The following is a 27,500-nucleotide window of genomic DNA, read 5'->3' as shown; positions in this document are numbered from 1 at the left end:
TGTTGGAATAGGAGAACATAGGCCCCACACAACCTATAAATTATATGAGAAATCTTTACAGAATTCTGATAAAGAAAGATATCTTGGTTCTAGATAGTTCTAGGTGGTTCTAGATAGAAAACTATCACCTGAGGACAACATAAAGAACGTTGTGCGAGGAGCCTATGTTACACTTTCTAACTTCAGAATTGCTTTTAAATACATGAATGGCGAAATACTAAAGAAATTGTTCACGATTTTTGTTAGGCCAAAGCTGGAATATGCAGCAGTTGTGTGGTGCCCATATCTTAAGAAGCACATCAATAAACTGGAAAAGGTGCAAAGACATGCTACTAAGTGGCTCCCAGAACTGAAGAGCAAGAGCTACGAGGAGAGGTTAGAGGCATTAAATATGTCAAAATTAGAAGACAAGAAAAAGAGGTGATATGATCACTACGTACAATATAGTAACAGGAATTGACATAATTGATAGGGAAGATTTCCTGAGACCTGGAACTTTTTTTTTTTGGGGGGGGGGGATATATACAAGAGTTGTTACATTCTTGTACAGCCACTAGTTCGCGAAGCGTTTCGGGCAAGTTCTTAATCCTATGGTCCCTGGAATACGACCCCCGCGAAGAATCGTTTTTACAGCCAAGTACCCATTTTACTGTTGAGTTAAACAGAGGCTACAGCTAAGGATTTGCGCCCAGTAAATCCTCCCCGGCCAGGATACTCTCCCATGACAAAGCGCTCGCGGGACGCCATGCGAGTGTCTCACCACTACACCACGGAGACGGAGACTTCAAGAACAAGAGGTCATATATTTAAACTAGCTAAACAAAGATACCGAAGAAATATAAGAAAATTCATTTTCGCAAACAGAGTGGTAGACGGTTGGAACAAGTTAATTAAGTGAGAAGGTGGTGGAGGCCAAAACCTTCATTAGTTTCAAAGCTTTATATGACAAAGAGTGCTGGGTAGACGGGACACCACGAGCGTAGCTCTCATCCTGTAACTACACTTAGGTAATTACACTTATTTATTTATTTATATACAAGAAGGTACATTGGGATTGTGAGGATACATAGCATAGTAATTACATTCCTGTAAAGCCACTAGTATGCGCAGCGTTTCGGGCAGGTCCTTAATCTAACAAAATTTTAAGTAGGTAAATACTAGCAAAATTTATAAAAATGATAACAGGTACATTGCAAGAAAAAAATAAAAGATGAGAGAAATTTGTAGGTATATTAAAGCACATAGGTAGCTCAGATTGATTGCAATGACAGCTTGAATGGTAGTTTAACAAAAATTAATAGGCATAATACAGCATATAGCTAGCAAATAAAAGGCAGCAATGAACGCAATGATAAAGTTGTTTGGATTAAGTACATAAAGATTGGGAGATTGGTTAACACTAGATACTGAGCAAATTTAAAGAACAGTGTAAGAAACTATGAAGAAGAAATTAGGTATTATTTGGTTTTGTTTTTTGAATGAGCCAAAAGTTGGACAGCTTTTCAATTCATTAGGGAGTGAGTTCCATAGACTAGGTCCCTTTATTTGCATGAGTGTTTACACGGATTAAGTTTGACCCTGGAGATATCAAAGATATTTATTTCTGGTGTGGTGATAATGGGTCCTATTACATCTGTCCAGGGAGAGTTTCAGAGCATGGTTTGCATTTAAGAACAGGGTTTTGTAAATGTAGTTGACACAAGCGAATGTGTGGACGGAGTTAATATTTAGCATGTTAAGGGATTTAAACAAGGGGGGGGCTGAGTGTTGTCTGAAAGCAGAGTTTGTTATTATTCTGATAGTAGATTTTTGCTGGGTGATGATGGGCTTGAGGTGGTTTGCAGTGGTTGACCCCCATGCACAGATACCATAATTAAGATAGGGGGATAGATTAGTGCATAATATAGTGAGAGGAGAGCAGAGTTAGAAACATAATATCTGATCTGTGAGAGTATACCAACTGTTTTAGAAACTTTCTTAGTTATGTGTTGAATGTGGGTGCTGAAGTTGAGTCTCTTGTCTAGGAATAGGCCAAGAAACTTTCCATCATTTTTATTACTGATGTTAATGTTGTCTATCTGTAGTTGAATTGCATTCGATGATTTGCTTCCAAATAAGATGTAGTAGGTATTTTCTATGTTTAGTGTTAGTTTGTTAGTTGACATTCATAAGTGGACTTTTTTTTAATCATTATTCACAACATTATTTAGTGTGTGTGTGTGGGTTGGAGTCTGAATAGATGAGGGTAGTATCGTCAGCAAACAATATAGGTTTAAGAATATTAGAGACATTAGGCAGATCATTGATATATATAAGAAATAGAAGAGAGCCCAAAATACTGCCCTGTGGTACTCCAACGGTTATTGGTTGATTGGGAGAGGTTATATCATTGATGGCTACACATTGGTGTCTGTCATTAAGATAGGATCGGATATAGTCCAGGGCAAGGCCTCGGAGTCCATAATGCTGGAGTTTAAGTAAGACGTAGTAGTGATTAACATTATCAAGGCTTTTTTTAGGTCAATGAAGAGTCCAATCGAAAATTCATTTTTGTCAAGGGTTGATTAGATTACATCAAGGAGACTAATAATTGCATCATTGGTGCTCTTTTGGGACCGGAAGCTAAACTGGCAGGGGCTGAGTATGTCGAATTTTACGAGGTAAGAATAGAGCTGTTTGTAGATAATTTTTTCAAATATTTTTGATAGAATGGGTAGGTTTGATATTGGTCTATAATTGTTAATGTCCGCCGGATTGCTTCCTTTATGAACTGACGTTACTCTTGCTTATTTAAGGATATCAGGGAAGATATGACACTATGGATTTGTTGAACAGCAGAGCTATAGGTGGCGCAAGGGCATGGGAAGCGCTCTTGTATACAATGGACGGAATTTCACTGATGTTCCCTGCCTTGGTTTTTAGTGAGTGTGTGATGGACACAACATCTGCCGGGCTGACAGATGTTGTGAGAACGTGTTGTGTTGTGAGAAAGGAGAAGAGAGTTTGGATAGCTGCCTGAGAGATATGTGTTGACATGTGTCTGAGTCTGAGGGATTTTTCTGGCAAGGTTAGCACCAACCGATGAAAAGAAGCTATTAAATTCATTTGCCATTTCTAAATCAGTTGACGGAGTATAGCCATCCTTAAAGAGTTTTATCTGGTTGTGGGAGTGTTGTTTAGTTCCTAGGATATTAGAGATGGTATTCTATGTGCTTCTCATGCTGCCTTTTGCTTCTTTGAATCTATTCTCGTAATATGAAAGTTTAGCTTTTCTTATGATATTGGTAAGCACCGATGAGTACCTTTTAACTACTTCCTTTGTAACTAGGCCAATCCTAAATTTCTTTTCATATTCATGCTTTTTGTTGATTGATTTAATCATGCCACTTGTGAGTCACGGATTGTTTATTCTTTTATCAGTTACTTGTTTGGTAAGGAGGGGACAGTGAGTGTTGTAGAGGCTTAGAGTTTTGGAGAGAAAGAGGTTAGCTAATGAGTTTATATCCTGTGTATTATTGAATTCAGATTCCCAGTTAATATTGTGAAGTGCATTTGAGAGGTTTCCTATATAGCTGATTCACTGTGTAGCCTGAATGTGAGTTTCTTGCTATCCGGTGGTATTATGTCCATGTTCGCTATGAGGAAGGGGGGGATAGTGGTCAGATGTTCTGTCATAGATTATACCAGATGTAAGGGAAGCTGTTATATTAGTCCATAAGTGATCCAAGATAGTGGCAGATGTTTGAGTGACTCGGGTGGGCTTGGTGATTGTGGGGATTAGCATACAGGAGTTCATGCTTTTACGGAAATAGTCAAATTGAGGGTTGTTTTGTAGACCCAGGTCAATATTGAAATTACCTCCTACAATGAAGTGATTTTTGTTGAGCTTGTTATTTATGATAAGATTCCTTAGGTTATCTGAGAATGAAGCTTTATTGGTATTGGGAAATCTATAGATGGCACCGATAGTCAAAGAGGATTTAAGGGATTTAAAATTCACAATAGTCGTCTCTATCACTAATGACACTATTGCAGATGAAGGTATCTTTGTAATATATTGCTGTGCCACCTCCTTATATATATATATATATATATATATATATATATATATATATATATATATATATATATATATAGATAGATAGATAGATAGATAGATAGATAGATAGATAGATAGATAGGCGCCAGATAGGAAAAAATCCTCAGGAACTACAGGAGGACCTCTTCACCAGCTGCCGGCTTCCTGTCCTCGACGAGGCCACTAGGGAGCTATAGGGGCCCTCGGGTAAATTCAGGCAAGATAAATATATCTTAAAAAGGACGAAATGCTAATTTCAAGAATTTAATGTTTTTTTTCAAAGCAATTTGTAAATGATAGATTTGGCATAATATTGTTTTGAGACCCAAAATAATTGTAGTACCTTAGACTTCTAATGTACATTACATTCAAAATTAGGATAGATTATATTTGTAATTTAGAGATATTCTAATTAATATGTGTGTGAGAGTGTATGTGGTTGGGGGGGGGGAGGTGAGGGTAGGGGTAGTGTACAGAAGACTCACGCAGTAGAGGGTCTTGCTGTAAGGGTAGGCGTTCCAGGACTTCTCGTGCACTTCCAGCGCTCCCTCTGGCGCCAGTAGGCGGATGAAGGCCGGCACCTTCCTGCAACATAACACGCTCTACAACTCTCACTTTAATGACATGTTTCAAAGACAGCGAGAGCTTGTCATAACACCACATTCGCTAACTGCTCGCCGTGCGTTATACACACATATATAAGCGTACAAAACCCACCTTGCAGCCTGATGCGTCACACAAGGCTTCCGTAGACACAGTGGCCGGCCGGCAAATGTATCCTTACGTGACTGATGCATTCAGTTTGGGTGTTTTATCTAGGCTTTTTGTGTGGAATTTAATGTTGAAATACAGTAATTATAATGAACAATTGTGGATAAAAGTTTGTACTAGTGATGTACACTACTAGGGAGGACCTCGATATGGTTTAAAAGCTTCCTGACCGCGACTGGTATGGCATTATAATACCATATATGTAACTTCACACATACATGCAGTAGTCCAATAGGAAAATCAGTCTAGAAGCGAAATGTGGATACATTGCAAGAATTTATGGGATTATATCATTAATAATTATAGTGATGCGCCATTTCATGTAATGCTACATGAAATGTAACACTACAAAACTGTACATTTTGTCATCTATAGTTCCCGATACAAGCTGAACCTCTAGAGATTACGATCCCGGTTGAACACTCGGGTTCGTTCTCGACTCACAATCGAGATTTCCGGGTTCGAGTCCCGGGCGGGACAAATTGTTGGGCGCATTTCCTATCACCTAATGCACCTGTTCACCTAGCAGCACATAGGTACCCAGAAGTTAGTCAGCTTGTTGTGGGGTTGCATTCTAGGCGGGGTAAGTCATTCGACCTTGGGGAGGGGGGCTCGGTATCATCTTAACGTATATGAATACACTCTGGCTGTCTGTCCCCCGAAGTATCTTTTATTTCACACATTTCATTGCATAAACAAAAACATTTGCTAGTGTCGGTTTGCACTCTTTAAATTCATCTGATCTTCCTCGTCAAATGACAGATTTTAGGCTTCTTTTGATCTATAATTATTTTCAACTTTTTTTTTTACTGCAAGATTGGCAAGGGCTTAAACTTTACCATGTTAATATGCAGCCCATTGTGTTAGGGCATCTACAGAAATCTGACTCCAACACCAAATATTTTATATATATGGGATTGGAGTTATGGGGTTTATATATATATGCAGTATATAAAAATATAAACCCCTATATATATATATATATATATATATATATATATATATATATATATATATATATATATATATATATATATGTGTGTGTGTGTGTGTGTGTGTGTGCGTGTGTGTGTGTGTGTGTGTATGTATATATAATTAAGAACAAGTAATGAGACTTAGGAGCCGGAGATGATTAAGCAAAATATATATAGCAATGGTTTCAATAATTTTGTACTTTTTTATTTAATTTTCCAAGAATAGCTAACAGTTCAACTGGTACGTTAGAGGACCAATTATTGACTCTTACATTCCTCTCAGTTGTGTTGACGTTGGGCTGACATTCAGCAGGCTGACGGCCACAATTAAGGGGAACCAGCACAGGATATGATGAAACACTCTGGTGCATGCAACAAATATGTTTAGAGGTGGAAGGTAGATACATTCCCTACCAAATGTGCAGGCTCCCCAGGAACGAAGAGAGCGCCTGGTTAACACTTTCCTAGAGCAGCTGAAGCCATAACCAGGAAGGAGTATTTGAAAAACGGGTCAGAGGAAAATCTAGAAAGGAGTAAAAGACCAAATATATGAACAAATCCACAAGGGCTGTGACGAGGATTCGAACCTGCGTCCGGGAGCATCCCAGACACTGCCTTAATCGACTGAGCTACGACAGGCTACGACATAACATATGATTATGTAAGAATAAGAAGTGAAGCAGGAGAAAAATGCTATAATAACAGCCAACCAAGAAAGAACTAAATAAGAGTTGCTTTCAACACACTAACATATTTCTCTACATTTTTTCCAGAGCATCTTTGGGTGATGTTAGTAGAACTAGAGCTCAAAACTAGGTTAATGCTTTTTGTTATGCTGGTTGAAACAGCTGGACTTGATGCCGCAGGAAAAAAAGGAGCGAAGAGATATATCTATATCTATAAACGAGAATGTCTGTGTCTTAGATTGGAGGCCAGACGCTTGGGGCTAGCCTCGTCCAACTTTTCAAGATACGCAGGGTGTTATACAAGTGTCCTAAGCCAATCTGGATCGGCCCCAGTGCCACACCTTAAAAAAATTGGCATCTACAGCGACCCCTGTGATTTTCTTGAAATGTTAAATCAGGGATTTGTTCTCTGTGGAGATTTCAAAAAGATCTAGAAGTTGATATCACACCAAACCTGTCTCCTGAAGCCCACATGAAAAGAATATCATCGGCGGCGTATGCAAGGCTGGCTAACATCAGAACTGCCCTCAGGAACCTGTGCAAGGAATCATTCAAAACCTTGTATATCACATATAGTAAGACCAGTCCTGGAGTATGCGGCCCCAGCATAGGAGCCCGTACCTTGAAGCACAAGACGAATCTGGAAAAAGTTCATAGGTATACCACTAGGCTAGTCCCAGAACTAAGAGGCATGGGTTACGAGGAAAGGCTGCGTGAAATGCACCTCACGACACTGGGGGACAGAAGAGTAAGGGGGAGACATGATCACTACCTACAAAATTCTTAGAGGAATTGACAGGGTAGATAAGGAAACTGTTTAACACGGGTGGTATGCGAACTAGGGGACACAGGTGGAAACTGAGTACTCAAATGAGCCACAGGGACGTTAGAAAGAACTTTTTCAGTGTCAGAATAGTTAACAGATGGAATGCATTAGGCAGTGATGTGGTGGAGGCAGACTCCATACACGGTTTCAAATGTAGATATGATAGAGTCCAGTATTTATTTATTTATTTATTTCTGCATATACAAGAATGTACATAAGGAATGTGAGGATACAAATATGGTAATTACAGTCTTGTAAAGCCAGGAATCTGTACATCAGTTGATTGACAGTTGAGAGGCGGGACCAAAGAGTCAAGCACAAATAGGTGAGTACAACTAGGGGAGTACACGCTTGTAGAGAGCTGAAAACAATACCCCGTACTGCAGAAATTAGCACTTTTGATTTTTTTCAATTGATATTATACATACAGTTATTAAATATAACTAAATATGAGATAGCGACTTACTTCTTGAGGTGGAATATCTTGTATGTGTACTGACCGCTGGTGAACTTGCCCCCCAGCAGCGGGTGGTCTGTGAAGGGCTCGTTGATGAGCATCTCGATGCCTTCCCCTCCACCTGTCTCCCTCTTGCTGGCCTCCGCCACCGCCCACAGCTGCCCCAGGTGGTACTGCAACACCAACACACTTACACTCACTCCTGCATTATAACATCATACAACAAACTCTGATTCAATGAATGCGTGTATTAGAGACTACCCACTACACACAGTTATGACCTCAGTTGCTATATTATGACATAATGCTATATAGGATGTGTGAAAGAAATTACGTCTAGCAAAATTTAGGAACTGGATGAGTGAGGGCGACCGACGCAGAGACTAGATAAACAATTGTTGACAAGGCTATGAGGATAATTATGCTGCATTTAGACCTTTTATTATATCATAAACTATTATTTTTGAAAGAGTGAGCACACCAGACTGCCGGCGGATGAAATGCCTTCCATCCTATCCCAGACGTCTGGACAAGGTGGGAACCACACATCTTCCACCAGTCCTGGCACCTCTCGTCCACACTTGGCCTAACATCATGGACATCGCCCCGCTATGTCAGGCGCGAGCCTCGTCCATCACCACTCTTACCCTGGATGTACCTTTCTCCGACCCACCACTCATTTGTGCAAGTGAAAGACTACACCCTATGGTTATACCTTATATAAACGGAACTTAACAATTAGTCAATTAAGTGTACACCTGAAAAAGCCACCTCAGAAATCCATTATAGGGTGAGGCTTCACAAGGAGCTGACGTTGGGTTACATGACCGCTCGTAGTGAGTATAATGCATACATGGATGTTAATACTGTAAACCCAAATGTTAGTTAAAATGGAAGAGTAGGAAAGAGATTAAGATAAAGAAGGGGTAAAGATAAAGGTGAGATAGCATCACATACCTCCTCCAGGCTGAGTGGTAGAGGCACCCGACTGAAATAGAAATTAATAAAATATTACTGGTCACGATATGGATTATCAATTATTATCACCTGTCAGATATCCCCATGGCTCACCGCTATAAATATTCAACGTGATGAGAATTACGTTTGAGAAGAAATATGTGAAAAGTCCCAAGTTGTGTAAAGACTATAAACTTGTCATATGAAGGGGGACGTTCCCGGCTGCTCCTAGATCTCACTTCTCCCCTCCATCCCTCCTTTATATATGTGTATATATATATACATATATATATATATATATATATATATATATATATATATATATATATATATATATATATATATATGTCGTACCTAGTAGCCAGAACGCATTTTCAGCCTACTATGCAAGGCCCGATTTGCCTAATAAGCCAAGTTTTCATGAATTAATTGTTTTTCGACTACCTAACCTACCTAACCTAACCTAACCTATCTTTTTCAGCTACCTAACCAAACCTAACCTATAAAGATAGGTTAGGTTAGGTTAGGTAGGGTTGGTTAGGTTCGGTCATATATCTACGTTAATTTTAACACCAATAAAAAAATTGACCTCATACATAATGAAATGGGTAGCTTTATCATTTCATAAGAAAAAAATTAGAGAAAATATATTAATTCAGTAAAATTTGGCTTATTAGGGAAATCGGGCCTTGCATAGTAGGCTGACAAGTGCGTTCTGGCTATTAGGTACGACATATATATATATATATATATATATATATATATATATATATATATATATATATATATATATATATATATATATATAACTATGACCTCTCCCAAATATACTGATAACCACGGTCAAATAAAGCATTATAAATTTACCACATGGTTTTAGTGGTATATATTTTATAAATCCCTCGATCACTTCGATAGAACACGGCATTTTGTGTCAAACTGCCCAAGCCAAGCACAATATATTCCCCGTTAAAAACAAAATTTACAGTATCACAGTCATTATTCTCTGCTTTCCAGTTACACGAGGTAGGGAGTCATTAGTCCAAACAAGCAGAATACAAAAATAGAGAATAGTTAAAGATACTGAAAAAGACGGCCAACCATGCACCCAGTCTCCACGCTTGGATAGCATGACGTAGCCTGTCTGTCCTCCGTCACCCTCATGTCTGTCCTCCGTCACCCTCATGTCTGTCCTCCGTCACCCTCACCTGTAAAGTACTGGGACCAGATTCACGAAGCAGTTACGCAAGCACTTACGAACCTGTACATCTTTTCTCAATCTTTGGCGGCTTTGTTTACAATTAGTAAACAGTTAATGAGCTCCGAGGCACCAGGAGGCTGTTTATAACAATAACAACAGTTGATTGGCAAGTTTTCATGCTTGTAAACTGTTTAATAAATGTAACCAAAGCCGTCAAAGATTGAGGAAAGATGTACACGTTCGTAAGTACTTGCGTAACTGCTTCGTGAATTTGGCTCCTGGACATTCACTTGTCAATTTAAAAAGGATTCCACCTAACCCTATTTCTCTACCACTTCTCGGGCTATGTTCACAGTTGTCTTTTTGGTTTTCCATTCTCGGCTTGTAATCCAGTTCGGGACCCCATTATGCTACAAAATACTTCATACACACGCTAAACTACACGTAACTATATTTAGCTTATCAAGACTAAGTGCTACATAGTCTCCCAGGCTTGCCACCTTCTTTTGATAGTACTACTTATTAAGACTAACTGGCTTAGGTAAAGGAATGCTTGAGGTTCAGTTGCAGAGCTCACTATGTGCCTCCGTAACATTTGTCACCACCGCCCACACGATGGGTAAGATGGGCTGCGTGATAATTAAATAAAATCACCGTTGTCGGAGATATGAAGTACTGTAAGCGTGAGGCTTATCGCAGTCTAGACCGACGATTGACCATAACATATACCACCCTTCAGGATGAGTATGGGGTGCACAATAAACTACCGCTTACGGGATGAGTATGGGGTGCACAATAAACTACCGCTTACAAGATGAGTATGGGGTGCACAATAAACTACCGCTTGCAGGATGAGTATGGGATGCAAAATAAAATACCATTCATACAAGATGAGTACTAGGTGCACAATAACTACCATTCATACAAGATGAGAACTAGGTGCACAATAAACTACCATTCATACAAGATGAGTACTAGGTGCACAATAAACTACCGTTCATACAAGATGAGTACTAGGTGCACAATAAACTACCATTCATACAAGATGAGTACTAGGTGCACAATAAAATAATAACTGCTGGCAGCTACACTCAATCCCAGATAAGTCTTATTTGTTACAGCAGAAATGCTCCGAAGTTCTAGTCCTATCGTCAGTGCCTCACTTTTGATAATTATTTACTTACATCAGTTTCACAGTAGTTGTTTATATAAACAATATTTCAGGTGTCTCCACAAACCAAAACGCCAATGAGTAGCCTAGTGTTCTGTGATCTTGAAATCTACCTATCCATTTTTTTCGGGGGGGGGGGGGAGGGGGATTGCATTTACATTCTGCGGTTTCCGAAGGAAAACTATGAATTACTAAAGGAATTGATTTATAAAAGGAACACAGGGTATACCGCAAACAACGTCGATCACTTCATGATCAAGGACAGTCGGTTTGTAAAAACAGGAATCTGTCATTCCTCATAAATCCCACTAAAGTACCTATGCTTGTATTTACACTTTATAACGAATGTGAAGGTAATGTATGTGAAGCTCAACTTACAATTCCTTTATGAGCATCTTGGTGTGGTAGTTACTCCCTGCCGATTCTTGACACACTGGCGTAATGCCACCGACTCATTCATAACTCACCAACACCCTTGTCTTATCTTATCGTTTAATAAAGGACCTGAATGTCACAGGACGCACTAGCGTGAGCATCGCATATATGCACAAAGCACCATCGCACGCACTCGGTCACCAGGTAAACTGCTGCAGCAGTTGGCAAACCCACAGCACCTCCATCAGTGACTCAGGCGCCACTGGCGAGGCGCGGCGTCCACCACCACCCTCGCCTGCTTTTTTTAGTCATTTGAGGTTGAAGCACAACTTGTCTTGCGTCATCAACACGAGCAGAATGGATCTTTATTGTATGAGAGTTTATAGATATTTTTGTGGTGAGATAACAAGACCGATTGGATGTACAGACAACCTCACTCATCACGCTGTTACCAGTGTTGTATTGCTGTTACCAGTGTTGTATTGCTGTTACCAGTGTTGTATTGCTGTTACCAGTGTTGTATTGCTGTTAACAGTGTTGTAATTGTTGTTACCACTGTTGTATTCCTGTTACCAGTGTTGCAATTGTTGTTACCAGTGTTATAATTGTTTTTACCAATGTTGTATTGCTATTAAGTGTTGTAATTATTATCAGTGTTCTAATTGTCGTTACCAGTGTTGTATTGCTGTTATCAGTCTTGTAATTGCTGTTACCAGTGTTGTAATTGCTGTTTCCAGTGTTGTAATTGCTGTTACCTGTGTTGTAATTGTTGCTGTTACCAGTGTTGCATCGTTACCAATTTTGTAACGCTTACTGCCAGTGTTGTATTGATGTAACTAGGGCTGCATTTATGATACCTGTATTGCATCACAGTTACCAGTTTTGCATCGCTATTACTATATTGTTGTATTTCTGCTATCAGTGTTGCACTGCTGTTTTATAGTGTTGTATAGACGCTATAACCAGGTGTTACTAGTGTTGTAACTCAGTATGGTGGGATGTGATGCGACAGCAGACGGCTAAGACTTCTTGCTACAATTGTCTGTATTAAACTGGTGTTACGTTATCATGTTAATGTGTACTCTTGGCACCTCTGCGGTTCCTGCCTCTCAGTGGAAGCTCTGGGACCTGCTCTACTGCTTATAATATCTTACTGCTCTTAATAAGGCTTGCCTAATATTGTGTAGGACTGGCTTACCGCATGAAGTAACTATAGATTACTTGACCTCACTACAAGAGCTGACATCGTGATGTCGCTGGCTCTCTCACCCTTACACCAGCCTGTATCAAGAGTGACGAACCATTTTTGAGATTGCTTGCTCAGATTAGTGATAATCTTCTACAACGTTCTCTCGCGTGCTCATGGAGAACAAAATGCCTGAAAGCATTCTTAAAGGAAATTAAGCATATTTTGCTCTCGGTGAGACTTGCTGCTGCACCAACTATTATATATTTTACATCAGGCTTGTATTTGGTTGTTTTCAGAGTTACATACTCAACACTTTAAATGGTTGGGCACCATTCCTTTCCTCCGTCCTATTCTACATTCTTACCCGCATACTCTTTCCAATTGCTATTAGCTCTTACCTCTTTAAGAGCCTACATACCATTTACCTGAGGGCCATCATATCTCTATAGTGACCTCAACGGGAATAAGAAGCCGGCGACTTGTCAAGAGTCTCCAACTCTTTCTGAGGATTTTTTCCAGACGAATCTTTAAACTGAAGTACAGTACTGCACCGCGGCAGGTGGGGAATTCCAGGAGGTTAACGAGGGAAGAGGGTCTCTCAGTATAATCGCTTTTGGCCTGAGATCGGGCTGTGATGTACGCTATTGTAGAGAGAGGTAAGTAAGCCCTAATACTACCCTGATACAGTCTTCGTAGAGGCAAGAGAGCCATAATACTATTATAATGGAGTACTACTGTACATCCCTATATAATCCCGGTAGTACAATTGGTTTCGTTCTCCACTCACAATCGAGATTTTCGTGTCCGAACCCGGGGCGGGACAAAAATGGTTGGGCGCATTTCCTATCACCTAATACCCCTGACCAGGCCGACACCGGAGCGCAACTCCATAGTCTCCTGAGACTGATGGATGCCTACTAATGCCTCTGTCCACCTAGCGGTAAATAGGTACTCAGGAGTTAGTCAGCTTGTTGCGGGAAGGGCATCCTGGGGAGAGTCAGTAATTTGTCCCTGGAGGGAGGACCTCGATACAAGCCAAACATGCACTGTATGTATAAATTGTGCCAGATCCCCGACATAGTGAATTATGGATTATAATATAGGAGCCTGTGTAAAGAGGTAAGGGAGCCATAATACTTTTTTTTTTTGCAGGGATATTCCTGCGCGGGCCCTAAGCCTCTGGCTGGCCCACTAAGTGTTGCTTGTTTCTGTTTTACTTGAGCGGAGTATGAGTATTCATGACTCGTATGGTCACTTCAGTAAAATTTTACCATATGTGTTTAACAACTTCTTCTGCTCTGTTGAATCTAAGTTGAAATCTTAATGGGTTTGTAACTGTGCACTGTGTTAGATAATGATCCAGTGGTCAATCGGGCATATTCTCCACAGTGCTGACGTTTCCTCTCATCTTCTGGAACCTGTAAGCCTATTTCCCATGCACATGGGTATCCAAGCCTGATGCGATGTAAGTATACTTCTGTTGCTCTACTGCTCCCTTTCATCAAACTAAGTGGTTCGTAGTTGGTTGAATTCTTGTACCAACAATCCTGATGTTGCAACTGCTGTGTTGTGGTCACTGTACATCTTATGCATTGCTCTGTTTCTAATTACTTTCTTAATCTGTGATAGACTGTGGTATGTAAATGTCTACATTTCTTCTCTTAGTTGCAAGTTTTGCAGCTTCGTCTGCAATGTCATTTCCTATTATTCCCACATGACTTGTCACCCAGTTGATAAGTACCCGACGGCCTTGTCGTTTGAGTGTTTGTATTAATAATTCAAGAACCATAATCTTAAAGTCTGCTGGCGGAGATTCCCAAATGGCTTGCAAAACCGTCTGCATGTATTTCGTCGACACCCTTCTCAGCGATTGTGTTTGTTATATCGAATATTGATGGTGTTTATCGCACAATGGTTCCACCTGTTGCTATTGGAGGCTCTTCTGTCCAGCGTTAGTGCTCCAGTGATTATATCTTTAAGTGAACTGATTCTAGGTCTAGTCAATATCTTGGTCAAAAATATAAAAAATCAGGGCCTATATTTAATTAATTATTATATAGGATCTTATAAGGGAGCCTGTAAGTAAGGGATTAAGTATCTTATTATTATAAGATTATTAAGTATATTAAGTAAGGGAGTAATGATACTACCATGATATTGGCTCATGTAGAGAGGTAACGGAGCTATGATTCTATCATGATGTGTTAGCCGGAAGAAGCTATCCTATGACACGCAACAAAAACATAGTTGAATGTTGCCATGCGGTGCTGCTTTTGATTCTTTAAACCTCGCCCATAACTAAATAATTAAATATATAATGATTGTCATTATTTCCAAGTGAAGTTGCTGCTGGGTTTGAGAGTTCAAAGAGTATTGCTCAACATGGTAAACCACTCGACGACAGTGATGTAGAATATATAAAGAATCAAAGCAAGAATGTTCTCTTAATTTTTTCGACTTTACCAGATAATCAAAAAATAGCGCATTAAGGATCTGTAATTACTTCATACACTCAGGAATATTGGAAGCTATTCTTGTGCTGTACCCAGAGTTTGCTAGTGGGGGCTAATAGATCAGCCTTACATTTAATAATCTCCCCTGATTCAATGTATGACTAACCATCCTATGAGATGGATATATTATATGAACTTATAGCTAGTTTTTTATCTTCACTGTGTAATCTTTCATATAGAATAGAATAGCAGCACATTGCTGTGTATACCTTGGTTAATAAATAAAGCTTGTTAATAAATAAATATATAAATTGCCAGTGAGCCGAAACATTATACGTAAAATCTAATAATAATAATAATAATATATTTTTGTATTTAAACAAAAGTACATACTTTCATACATATTCTTCATGTGTCCTATATATATTGGACACATGAAGAATGTAGAGTGTATAGGTAAGACAAATACTAAGCCTAAAGCCACTAATACGCCGAGCGTTTCTGGCATAATGCGGAAAAATTACTTAAAACTAAAGAACTTAATACTAATTGAGATCAAAGGCAAAAGTGAATTAAAGTAGAGACAGACAAAAATGGAAAACAAACATCGCAGAACAACTAGCGTAGACATTAACTGATAAGTAAAAACATCTCCCATAATCAATAAATTTATTAAATTTAATTTAATTAAATCAATTAATCAATATTCATTTACTTATGTAAATAAATGTCTTTATTTGCCACCATCTCTCTAGTGGCCTCGATGAGGACGGAAAGCCATCAGCTTGTCAGAGGTCCGCCATTTGTCCTGATGATTTTATCCAGCGGCTCTTAAACTACAGTAGTATTTTGGCATTTATGAGCGCCCCGATGATATATATCATCAACTAGGCTAGCCATTTGCTCCAGTTTGTAGAGTGATGAAATATGCGAAGATTTATTTAACTTAATTGGTAACGTTACTTGAACATACCACGATTGAGGGGGCTGAAATGTGTGAAGCAGCAGTAACTGAACTTTAATTGACAGGTTGACCTTTCAAAACAGTTTCCTTGATCACTGATGGCGCACCTGTTTTATAAATGTTTTCGCAAAATACGTTGTTGAACGTCCACTGATAGGTTTTCCTGTATTGTAAAGGAGTTGCATGGTCTTTAGGAACTTGAAGAGTTGATATACATTGTAACCAAGATGGTTAGTTTTGTCTTCGCATGCTTTGAAAAACAGAATCCGAATTTACTGAACGAGGTGAATTCGGAGTACACAAGAAATCTTATGTACAACAATGTTCGTTAGTTTAGTATAGACGTTTTGACTAAACGATTTGCTGAGTGTTTGGAGGAATTCGTACCGTTTTTGATGAATTAAAAAATATTGGCAAAGAATTACTGACGTAGATTAATAACACGAACACTAAATTACAATTAAGAATCTGCTCAACATTTTTAGTAGTTTTAACGTCGGTCTGACGTCGTCCTCCAACGTCACCCGATCCCTAGTTGATTGTGCAGCGCCTACCCTACTCACTCTTCCTCCTGGTCAGTGGGCAAACGTTGAGGTTATTCAAAATGATGCAATGTGAGTCATAACAGGAGCTCCCAGATGGACTAAAATACTGAACCTAAGAATAAAAACCAATCTAACTTAAATTGAATTAAGGGTAAAAGGGATTGCTGTGTGCATGCTGACCAAGATATTGACTAGACCTAAAATCAATTCACTTAAAGATATAATCACTGGAGCACTAACTTGGGACAGAAGAGCCTCCAATAGTAACAGGTGGACCCATTGTGCAATAAACACCATCAATACATTCGATATAACAAACACAGTCACTGAGAAGGGTGTCGACGAAATACATGCAGACTTTGTTATGCAAGCCCCTTGGGAATCTCCGCCAGCAGACCTTAAAAGATTATTGTTCTTGAAGGAAAAAGAACCAGACTAATCCTCATCTGCTACGTAATATTGCGCAGATGCATATAGAAGCAAACTTGGCATCTGACAGCTTCCCATACTTCACAGATGGATCAGTAGACCAGCAGGGACAAGAAACCGGAGCTGCAGTTAAGGCAGGAAACTCTGTAAATAGTTGGAGACTCTCAAACGGGTGTTCAACTTTACAGAGATGTTAGCCATTCAAAAGGCTTTGGAACATGCTCTTGCTGAACACCGACAACATGTTATCATACATACAGATTCGAGAACTGCCATTGAAACCTTGCAACAAGAACACATGTGATAACATCCATCTGATCACAAATGTCATATCATTAATGCAAACACTCAAACGTCAAGGTCGTCGGGTATTTATCAACTGGGTGCAAAGTCATGTGGGAATAATAGGAAATGACATTGCAGACAAAGCTACAAAACTTGCAACTAAGAGAAGAAATGTAGACATTTACATACCACAGAGTCTATCACAGATTAAGAAAGAATTAGAAACAGATCAATGAAAAAGATGTACATTGACCACAACACAGCAGTTGCAACAACAGGATCTGCAGGTTGGTACAAGAATTCAACCAACTATGAATCACTTAGATGAAAGGGAGCAGTAGAACAACAGAAGTATACTTACATCGCATCAGGCTTGGATTCCCATGTGCATGGGAAATAGGCTCCGGAAGATGAGAGGAAATGTCAGCACTGTGGAGAAATGCCCGACAGACCACTGGAACATTATCTAACACAGTGCAGAGTTACAAACCCATTAAGGTTTCAACTTAGATTCAACAGAGCAGAAGTTGTTAAACACATGGGACAAAATCTTACTGAAGCGACCATACGAGTTATGAATACTCATACTCCACCTAAGTAAAACGGAAACAAGCAACACTTAGTGGGCAAGCCAGAGGCTTAGGGCCCCGCGCAGGAATATCCCTGCCCCCCCCCCCCAAAAAAAAAAGTCACCCAATGTGGTTAAGTTTTGGTTCAGATATAGTCGTCATAAACGTGAATGTCAACCACAGAATTTGTTTGTACGCATGCGCGTACACATAGCGCTTTTTTCCCTCCCACGAGCACCCAACTCCTGCCCGTTCCCCACCAAAACACGTCCACCCACACCCTCTCGACCCCGTCCACACGTCCACCCACACCCTCTCCCCGCCCACACGTCCACCCACACCCTCTCCCCGCCCACACGCCCACCCACACCCTCTCCCCGCCTGCACATCACCGCTCACACCAGCTCCCAAGTCAGCAAGTGGACAACCCGCCTGCTTCCGTAACTCACTTCCTTCCACTCTTCTTAATCTTTCTCCTTCACCTGCACCTCTCCTTCTTTAACCCCCCCCCCACCCCTACCCCCACCCCACCCCCTCCCCCAACCCACTCCCACCCCCACCCCCACACCCACACAAAAACAATCGTGGCTTCCCACCAGGACAACCCGTCATGTTATGTTTGATATCATATATAAATGCCTTTTCAATAAAAATAAAATAAAATAAAAACGCACAATATCACTTTTACGTTTACCATAAATTACTGGAGGGCCGCCGTCTTCACTGCCATCGCCTGGGACACAAAGTCGATGGCTCGTCAAATTCTCAATATTTTATCCAGCTGATATTGATGAACTGAAGTATTACCTTACGACTTCAGGGAGTACAGTGATTCCGTGCGAGTGGCCGCCGGCGGCAGGTTCCCGCAAGCCTTGGCAACAATGTCCACGTGCAACGTCGCATCAACATCATCAACGGTGATTCAACGTCGAACCAACGTCATTCTTGGATATTGTGCCCACTGGGTAGTTTATTGTGCACCCCATACTCCTCCTGTGAGGGGTAGTTTAGTGTGCACCCTATACTCCTCCTGTGAGGGGTAGTTTATTGTGCACCCCATACTCCTCCTGTGAGGGGTAGTTTATTGTGCACCCCATACTCCTCCTGTGAGGGGTAGTTTATTGTGCACCCCATACTCCTCCTGTGAGGGGTAGTTTATTGTGCACCCCATACTCCTCCTGTGAGGGGTAGTTTATTGTGCACCCCATACTCCTCCTGTGAGGGGTAGTTTATTGTGCACCCCATACTCCTCCTGTGAGGGGTAGTTTAATGTGCACCCCATACTCCTCCTGTGAGGGGTAGTTTAATGTGCACCCCATACTCCTCCTGTGAGGGGTAGTTTAATGTGCACCCCATACTCCTCCTGTGAGGGGTAGTTTATTGTGCACCCCATACTCCTCCTGTGAGGGGTAGTTTATTGTGCACCCCATACTCCTCCTGTGAGCGTAAGAGCAAACAAATCAATAATCAATAAAGAGTATTAGAGAGGGCACATGTGTGTCAGTGGAGCACATATTTGAGGACTGGTCGCGAGTACTACAGCCAGTGGTGAAGGTTTAATCTGTGAAGCAGAGTGGGAAATGTCAGGTGTGAGTCAGCGCGCCGTGTTTCATCATGGTGACTAGTCGCCTTCCACCTCACCTACACAACCCTCTCTAATGCTTCTTCTGCCCTTTTCTCGAAGGTTGTGTCCCCCATTCCAAGGAGAGAGATGGGGAGGAAAGGGGGAAGAGACCCAAGTGGAGCTGGGTACCTTTTCTATATAAATAAATGGAAATGTTTGCCTGTTCGAGGTTGGAGGAGGAAGGGTAGAGAGATGGGAGGTGAAAGGAGAAAATGAGAGAGAGGATGGAGGGGGTACTGGGACAAGGGGAGAGGAAAGGGGAGGGGATAGGACATGTTGAGAGGAAATGGGAGGGAAACAGTTGGTCTGAACAAACAGTTGGTCCGACCAAACAGTTGGTCCGACCAAACAGTTGGTCTGTTTGCAGTCGTTCTGAGAAGGTGGTTCGGGATAAAGAGGCTGCAAGAGTGACCCACTGGCTGGCTCCTTCAGTGAGATTAGCATCACGAATTTCAATGGAGTCTCTTTGAACGGAAAAAGAGAAAATATTTTATAGATAAGAGATTCTGTAGTTTCATTACCCTATGGGTGAAAAATCATATTCTGTTGTTTGTCCTACAGTGTGGCTTGTTGAACTTGAAGCTGTGTGAAATGCTTCTATAGGACAGACATGCCAACCTGAGGGTCACTTCAGGTTGGCATGCCAAATCATTGCAAAATATTTGTATTACTTAAACTTAGAAACATTCAATGTGCATACAAATGATTTAGCGGCTGTCCACATTCATGAATGCAAAGTAATGAAGTAGTTAACACAGGAACAAAAAATGACATTTTAAACGGCAACATAGACTTTTATGCAACAGCAACAAATACATTGTACAAAAATTACAACTTTTAGTGTTTAAAATTATAATTTTTATCGTAATTATCAATTATCATAATTATATTTTTTAGTGTTTTGTCCAGTCGTGACACCTTTTTAATGACAATTTTTGCAATGACTGGCTGAAATTTATTTATTTATTCTGAAATTTATTTATTTATTTATTTATTGATTGATTTATATGCAAGAAGGTACATTGGGTTTATGAGAGTACATGGCATTGATGTGTTTACAGCCTTGTAAAGCCACTAACACGCTTAGCGTTCCGGGCAGGTCCTTAATCTAACATATTATTCAGTAGGTAATTTCTAGTGAAATTGAAAAATGTTAACAGGTACATTGTAAGAAAATTTGAAGAAGATTAGTAGGTACAGTATAGTAAAATTTGAGGATTATCACCAGGTATATTGTAGCATAATTTGAGGATTATTTCTAGGAATATTGTAGTAAAACATGCGTTCAATATAACAACCATGATATAAGATAATAGCAGTGATTACAATGATGAAGTTGTATAGCTTAGGCACATATATTGGAGGAGTGGGTTGCACAAGGGAAGGGAACTATCAGGGGAAAGCGAGTTTAAAGCACTAGGTAGGAAACTATGAAGATGAAATTAGATCATTTTTGGGTTTACTTTTGGTTGGACAGCTTTGGTTGGAATAGTAGGTTGGACTTCTTTTTAATTCGTTAGGGAGTGAGTTCCATAGACTAGGTCTTTTTATTTGCATAGAGTGTGTACACAGATTTAATTTGACTCTGGGGATATCAAAGATATATTTATTTCTTGTGTGATGATTATAGGTTCTATTACATCTGTTTAGGACGAGTTTCAGATCAGTATTTGCATTTAGGAACAGGGTTTTGTACATGTAAATGACACAAGCGAATGTGTGGAGTGAGTTTATGTTTAGCATGTTGAGAGATTTAAACAGGGTTGTTTAAATGTGTGTGCAGTTCCCACTTTGATCAGAAATGACAAGTTTTGATCAGAAATGACAAGTTTTGATCAGTCAGCCTTGTTCTCTGAGAAGTTTTTGTGGATGCACGAAGGAAAATAACTGTTCACACACACATAGGTAGAACCGAACATTGCCATAATCCTTGTGGTAAACTTTCTAATGTTTTTAAACTTTTCAGGAAGATATTTCCCCACTTCAAAATACTTTGCTCTGAGTGTAGAATCCGACTACATTTGTAATAGTTCTATCTGCAGGCTTCTTCTGCCTTGACAACGTCAAAGGTGAATGGTGCTGAGAATAAAGCAAAGTTGTGTTCACAAGATGAGAAATCACGAAATCTTTCCTGAAATTCCTTTGACAACCATTCCAGGTGGCTGTCATACTTATAATAATAATATTTTATTTACAAGAAAGTACAATGTACTTAGCAAAGTTAAGTACAGACTGAATATTGGCAATGTTTTTCAGCTCTTCCGCCTATGAAAATTAACAAAATTTTCATTTGACAACTGTGACTTCCATAAGTTTAGTTTTGTAATGAAACACTTGATGTCATCTTACAACTGAGTGACGAGTTTGTTTTTACCTTGTAATTTCAAATTAAGATCAGTTAATTGTACAGTAATGTCCATAGCAAAAGCCAGATCCTGGAGCCAACTTTCATCTTTGATTTCCTCTGTGTTTTAACCTGTCATCTCCAAAAGAACATAATTATTTCTTGTTTCAACAAATAAAATATTTTCAGCACTTTGTGACATGACAACCAGCGGACTTCTGTGCAGAATGGAACATCGGTAAAATGATTATCAATATCTTCCAACAACTGGCTGAATTGTCGGTGGTTGAGAGCACGTCGGCCTCTGATATAGTTCACTGTCTCTGTCGCCAAACTGTAATTCCCATTTGTCTTGAAACTCTCCCTCTTCTTCGTTCAGCTTTTTCTCTTAATTGGAAGGAACTATCTGGGGAAAGCGCCAAGCCATTACGACTATACAGCACTCGGAAGGGGTCAGGATAAGGATTTGGGATGGGACGAACGGAATGGTCCCCAACTACTTGGATGATCGGGGGATTGAACGCCGACCTGCATGAAGCGAGACTGTCGCTCTACCGTTCAGTCCAAGTTGTTGGACAATCTCTTAATTGGAGGCGCACTAGCCATTTTAAAGGTGATGTAGAACCTGAACAATTTAAAAATTAAATTAAAATGAAATCACCGGTTAAAAAAAACGAAATTTAGGCCAACTTAACAGTTAACGTCATGTCTATTTTTAGAAGTCTTAACTCACTTAATTTGTCTCACAGCTGCGATCGTGTTTCTTTTGTGCGTTTGAAATCTATTAAAATCTAAAATGTAATAGGTGATAGTTTAAATTCAGCCCATCCTCCTGTTTTGGTAGTACTTATATTAATGATGAGGGTCATAGTATACATACCGACGTACAACGAAATTAGAAAAAATCTGAACTATTGAGTTGGACAAATCTAATTTTTTACTTGTGTTGCTTTGACAAACTAAACTAACGTACCTAACCAAACCTTCCTAGGCCTAATACACGATATCTGAGGCTTAATATAATACATATGTGTGCTATAATAGGCCTAAGAATATTTAAGTTTGTGTTTTAGCTTCATTTATTTTAAAACAGTTCCTTACTAGTCGCTGTGACTCATACGTCAGGCTGAGAGCAGCCGCGTCCAACAGCCTGGTTGATCAGTCCAGCAACCAGGAGGCCTGGTCGACGACCGGGCCGCGGGGACGCTAAGCCCCGGAAGCACCTCAAGGTAACCTCAAGGTAAGGCCTAACGGCTGAGTGGACAGCGCTCGGAATTCGTAGTTCTATGGTTCCGGGTCTGATCCCCGACAGAGGCGGAAACAAATGGACAGTTTCTTTCATCCTGATGCCTCTGTTCACCTAACAAGAAATAGGTACCTAAGAGTTAGACAGCTGCTACGGTCTGCTTCCAGGGGGTGTCTAACGAAAAGAAGGTCAGGTCGAGGACCGGGCCGCTGGGACACTAAGCCCCGAAATCATCTCATGATAAAATCAAGAAAAAGACAGTAACCGTTGGGCACGTTTCCTTTCACCTGATGCCTTTGTTCACCTAGCAGTGGAATAGGTCCCCATGGGATCGAGTTAGACAATTGGTGTGATTTGCATCCTGGGAAAGGGGACTAGGTGAGTGCATGCGAGAGCGCGCGTGCGTGAGAGTGAGTGAGAGAGGTGTGCGTGAATTAAGGTGTCCACTTGTGCCGTGGAGAGGGCGGTGTAAGGGCGAGGGACACCCGCAGTCTTGTTCATGCTCCTGGCCTAGTTCGTCACCATGCTCGTCAAGGAATTGTAAGTTGAGTCGTCAGAGCACACCACCTTGGTTATGACAGGTGGGTTAAGGTTAAGGTTAACTATGGCGACCAACCAGACAACACTTCTCAGGTTATCGATTCTACAGCTGATAGCCGTCCAGGTCTGTGCGGTATCACTCATCACCACGGGCTTTCTCTTGCAATATTAATAGTCAACTGTACACACTTTATAGTAATTAGGTTATCATAGGATTGAATAGACTGGACATAGTTGCGGGAGTATGAGGGTTGGCGCTGCAGACCGGACCTATGGGGTAGAAATTAGACCTGGCCGACACAAGGAAGATGGATTAATTCATTGAGGGTTATGAAAGTCTATTTGATAACTGCATAATTGAGGAGGAGGGGGGGATGTCCTGAGGCTGGAACTACTGTAGTTTTGGTGAAAGTGATTTATTTGGGGGCGTAACGTGTTTAGTTTCCCACCATCTGGACTCTGACTTGGATATGATAGGTTAATACTGCAGCAGGAGACAGTTTACTGCTTTATAACCTATGATATTTTAATATACAAGCTGTCTGTCAACCAGTAGTATAATTTATGTTTATTATGGATCCTAAACCCAACGTACTGGGTGGCACCAGAAAGGTTGCAATCACATGCACAGTATTAGCTTCAATGAGGATAGAGCTTTGTATCTTTGTACCCAACATGGCTTGGCAACAAGTTTTATAACCTGTCTAACCCAGCATAACTTGGAGATTTATATAATATATATAAATAACGATTAGAAAACTTGTCAAAGTGCCTGTGTATGGTTTTACTACCCATTTCAGGTAATAAATAAATATATTTTTATTCAGGAAAAGTATATACATAGTTGATTTACAAACATAATGTTGGATTTATAGATAGCGCTAGTACATACCTAAAGCACTAATACGGATAGTGTTTCAGGCAAGGTGGGGGGGGGGAACACTTAGACTAAAACTTAATAGTAATTGGGATTAGGTGTAAATCATGTTGAGAAAAGGAATAAAAAATAAAAAAGGGGTAACATGGCAGAAATCAGCAATTGTACAAGTTGGAGAACAAACAGCATTGTTTAACAAAAGTAAGACATGGGTTGACATTTAGAGGGTAAGGTAGGTTACATGGAGTTACTGTAATTGAGTAGCACTTGGTTTTACTCTTAAACTGATTGAGAGGTACAGCCTCTGACATGATTGGGGAGACCATTCCACATTCTGGGTCCCTTGATTTGTAGAGCATTTCTAGTTTGGTCAAGTTGCACTCTTGGAATACCAAATAGGTACAGTATTTGTTTCTAGTGTGATGCCCATGAGTTCTGTTACAACCTTCTAGGAAGCTTCTAAGGTCAGGATTTACATTGCAGTTCAGAGTTTTAAATATATAGAATACGCATAAGAGGATGTGCAGTGACTTAATATCTTGCATATTCAAAGATTTGAGTAAGGGTACCAAGTGCTGTCTGGGGCCAGAGTTAGAAATTGTTCTTATAGCAGCTTTGTGTTGAATAATTAGAGGACGTAAATGATTTTGTGTAGTAGAACCCCAAGCACAAATACCATAATTGAGATAAGGATAGATGAGAGAGTAATAGAGCGTCACCAGGGCAGGGCGAGGTACATAATATCTGATCTTAGAAAGAATGCCAAAAGTTTCAGAAACTTTTTTTGATACTTTTAGAATGTGTCCCTGGAAATTTAGCTTGTCGATGAGAACAAGGAATTTTCCATCTTCTTGTACTTTGTTACTAATTTGGATATTATTTATTCTTAAATTAATTTGATTAGAGGATTTATTGCCAAACAAAATATAGAAAGTTTTGTCAATGTTAAGGGCAAGTTTGTTAGCAGTTAACCAAAGATGGACTTTTAGTTCAGTGTTCACTGTGACATTAAGAGCAAGAGGGTCAGGACTGGAGAAAATGAATGTTGTGTCGTAGGCAAATAGAATGGGTTTGAGGTGTTGAGAGGCATTTGGAAGGTCATTAATGTAGATGAGAAAGAGGAGAGGGCCAAGTATGCTTGCCCTGAGGAACACCAAGGTTGATGGGTAGGGTGGGAGAAATTGAATTATTCACAGAAACATACTGGAGCTTGTCAGTAAGGTAAGGCTGAAGATATTGGAGGGAGTGACCTCTGACTCCATAATGATGTAATTTAAGAAGAAGGTTTTGGTGGTAGTGTCAAAAGCCTTACGTAGGTCAACAAATAACCCAACAGGGAACTCATTTTTATCAAGAGCTGCATGTATCAAGTTAATCATACTAATAAGTGCATCGTTAGTGCTTTTTTTTGGGTTAGGTGCTTCGTAAACTTCGTCTAGGTGCTTCGTAAACTCCAATATTGTTTTAGCTAAACAATTTACTATGTTTAACTAGTCATATTTTAATTTGTATTTGACTCGTGCATTCCAACCCTCAACACTTATCCAGTTAGTTTTATTTTATTCTACACCACATATATACAGTATATCCTAAGAGCATTCTAGCAAATGCTAGAGGTAAATAATTGCAGCATTGATAGTAAAAGGTAGTGCAGTAGACTCGATCAATTTGATAAGAGTTCAATTCCCGTGCAGGGAGAGGCTCAATGGTATATTTTAGATTTAGGAATGATGTAAATACTGGTTCGGTAACAGGGTTGTTGATTTGTGGAACCGATTACCGCATAACATAATAGAAGTAGGATCCCTTGCATGTTTCAAGCGTAGGTTAGACATATATATACAGTACTGTATATGAATGAGATTGAGTGGACATAAATAAGAGCTGCCTCGTATGGGCCAATAGGCCTTCTGCAGTTACCTTAATCTACAGTTCTTATGTTTCCTTATACCTGATGCCTCCTGTTTGCCAAGCAGCAAACAGGAACTGGAGAGCATGTAGGCTGTTGTAGGTATTATCTTTGGAAAAAATCAGTCATTGGCCTTATTGTGACCTCAATAAACCTAACAGGTTTCTTGTCCCTAATATTTTTAAGCCATACATTAAATGTTTATACTCTATCCACTTGTTGTTAGCTTATTGGAGCCCAATGCCCATGTTGTAACCCACACTCATACAGCAGGATACATGCTAAAAGTAGCATTTAATAGGCTGTTAAAACTAAACAAGGCTACAGTACCTCATCATGTACAGAAATGTTCTTTTGTTTTAGTTTGGATCTCGTTAGCAATTTTGAGTTAGATTGGGTTTAAAATAGTGTGAATGGAAATTATGGTACAGAATGTACCTGAGGGCCACTATCTCACAAATGGCCTCGTTGAGGGAAGGAAGCTGATGGCTTGTCAGAGGTTTCAGTGAAGCAATTTGTTCTGATGATTTTGTTGAGCTGGATTTCAGAATTCAGGAGTGTTTTGGCATTTACGGATTTGGTGGGTGTTGGTGGGAGTGTTTTGCAGTTTACACTGACAGCTTTCCATAAACAAATTATCATAGGGAAACAACACTTGACTTGTCATTTATTGGTTTCTTACATGGTGACCAGCAGAGACAGCAAGTATGGGAATTACTGCAAGTGTTGACCCTTAATGCTGATTATTAAAGAATAATTTGTATGTTCCATCATATTTTGTGTGAATATTATACAGTTGGATAGACTGAATATAGTTTTTATTTTCAAACTACTGTACTGTAATTTACTATATTAATTTGTGTACCAGTAAAATGTTTTGGGAATTTTCTTCCTAACACTCACATTTAAATTTTAAAGAAGTCTTTGGTTTTGATATAGAATATAACACTTCACTCAATCTGAGGATTGTACTTGCATCATTTTATTTTTTTCAGTCGAGTCATCCTTCCAGTCACAGTTGAAGAGGTAT

The 27,500-nt window shown here is 39.8% G+C and overlaps 3 protein-coding genes across 5 annotated transcripts in view; 2 read left to right on the top strand and 1 right to left on the bottom strand.

Moving 5' to 3' along the window:
* LOC123757916 (DNA excision repair protein ERCC-1) overlaps window positions 1-8,714 on the top strand; it is a 33,962-nt gene extending 25,248 nt beyond the window's left edge. The window contains exon 6 of the mRNA XM_069338718.1: window positions 8,263-8,714. Coding sequence (XP_069194819.1) covers window positions 8,263-8,382 — 120 coding nt within the window. The 3' untranslated portion in view covers window positions 8,383-8,714. The remainder of the gene's footprint in view (window positions 1-8,262) is intronic.
* LOC123757917 (phosphatidylinositol transfer protein alpha isoform) overlaps window positions 1-11,773 on the bottom strand; it is a 24,686-nt gene extending 12,913 nt beyond the window's left edge. The window contains exons 1-4 of the mRNA XM_045741868.2: window positions 11,500-11,773; window positions 8,750-8,780; window positions 7,802-7,965; window positions 4,564-4,663 (exon numbers count right to left, since the gene is read on the bottom strand). Coding sequence (XP_045597824.1) covers window positions 4,564-4,663; window positions 7,802-7,965; window positions 8,750-8,780; window positions 11,500-11,516 — 312 coding nt within the window. The 5' untranslated portion in view covers window positions 11,517-11,773. The remainder of the gene's footprint in view (window positions 1-4,563; window positions 4,664-7,801; window positions 7,966-8,749; window positions 8,781-11,499) is intronic.
* Window positions 11,774-23,527: 11,754 nt separating this feature from the next.
* The window catches only part of LOC123757915 (phosphatidylinositol transfer protein vib), a 32,134-nt gene continuing 28,161 nt past the window's right edge, over window positions 23,528-27,500 (top strand). For 2 of the 3 annotated variants that reach the window (XM_045741861.2, XM_045741862.2), the window contains exons 1-2: window positions 23,529-23,684; window positions 27,466-27,496. In XM_045741861.2, the coding sequence (XP_045597817.1) occupies window positions 23,668-23,684; window positions 27,466-27,496 (48 nt within the window). In that variant the 5' untranslated portion in view covers window positions 23,529-23,667. Of the gene's footprint in view, window positions 23,685-27,465; window positions 27,497-27,500 lie in introns of all 3 variants that reach the window. The other variant, XM_045741863.2, reaches the window with a different exon arrangement.

The sequence above is a fragment of the Procambarus clarkii genome, chromosome 40 (genome assembly GCF_040958095.1).
Source record: "Procambarus clarkii isolate CNS0578487 chromosome 40, FALCON_Pclarkii_2.0, whole genome shotgun sequence".
Taxonomy (NCBI): Eukaryota; Metazoa; Arthropoda; class Malacostraca; order Decapoda; family Cambaridae; genus Procambarus; species Procambarus clarkii.
This window is presented reverse-complemented; position numbering and strand designations above follow the sequence as displayed.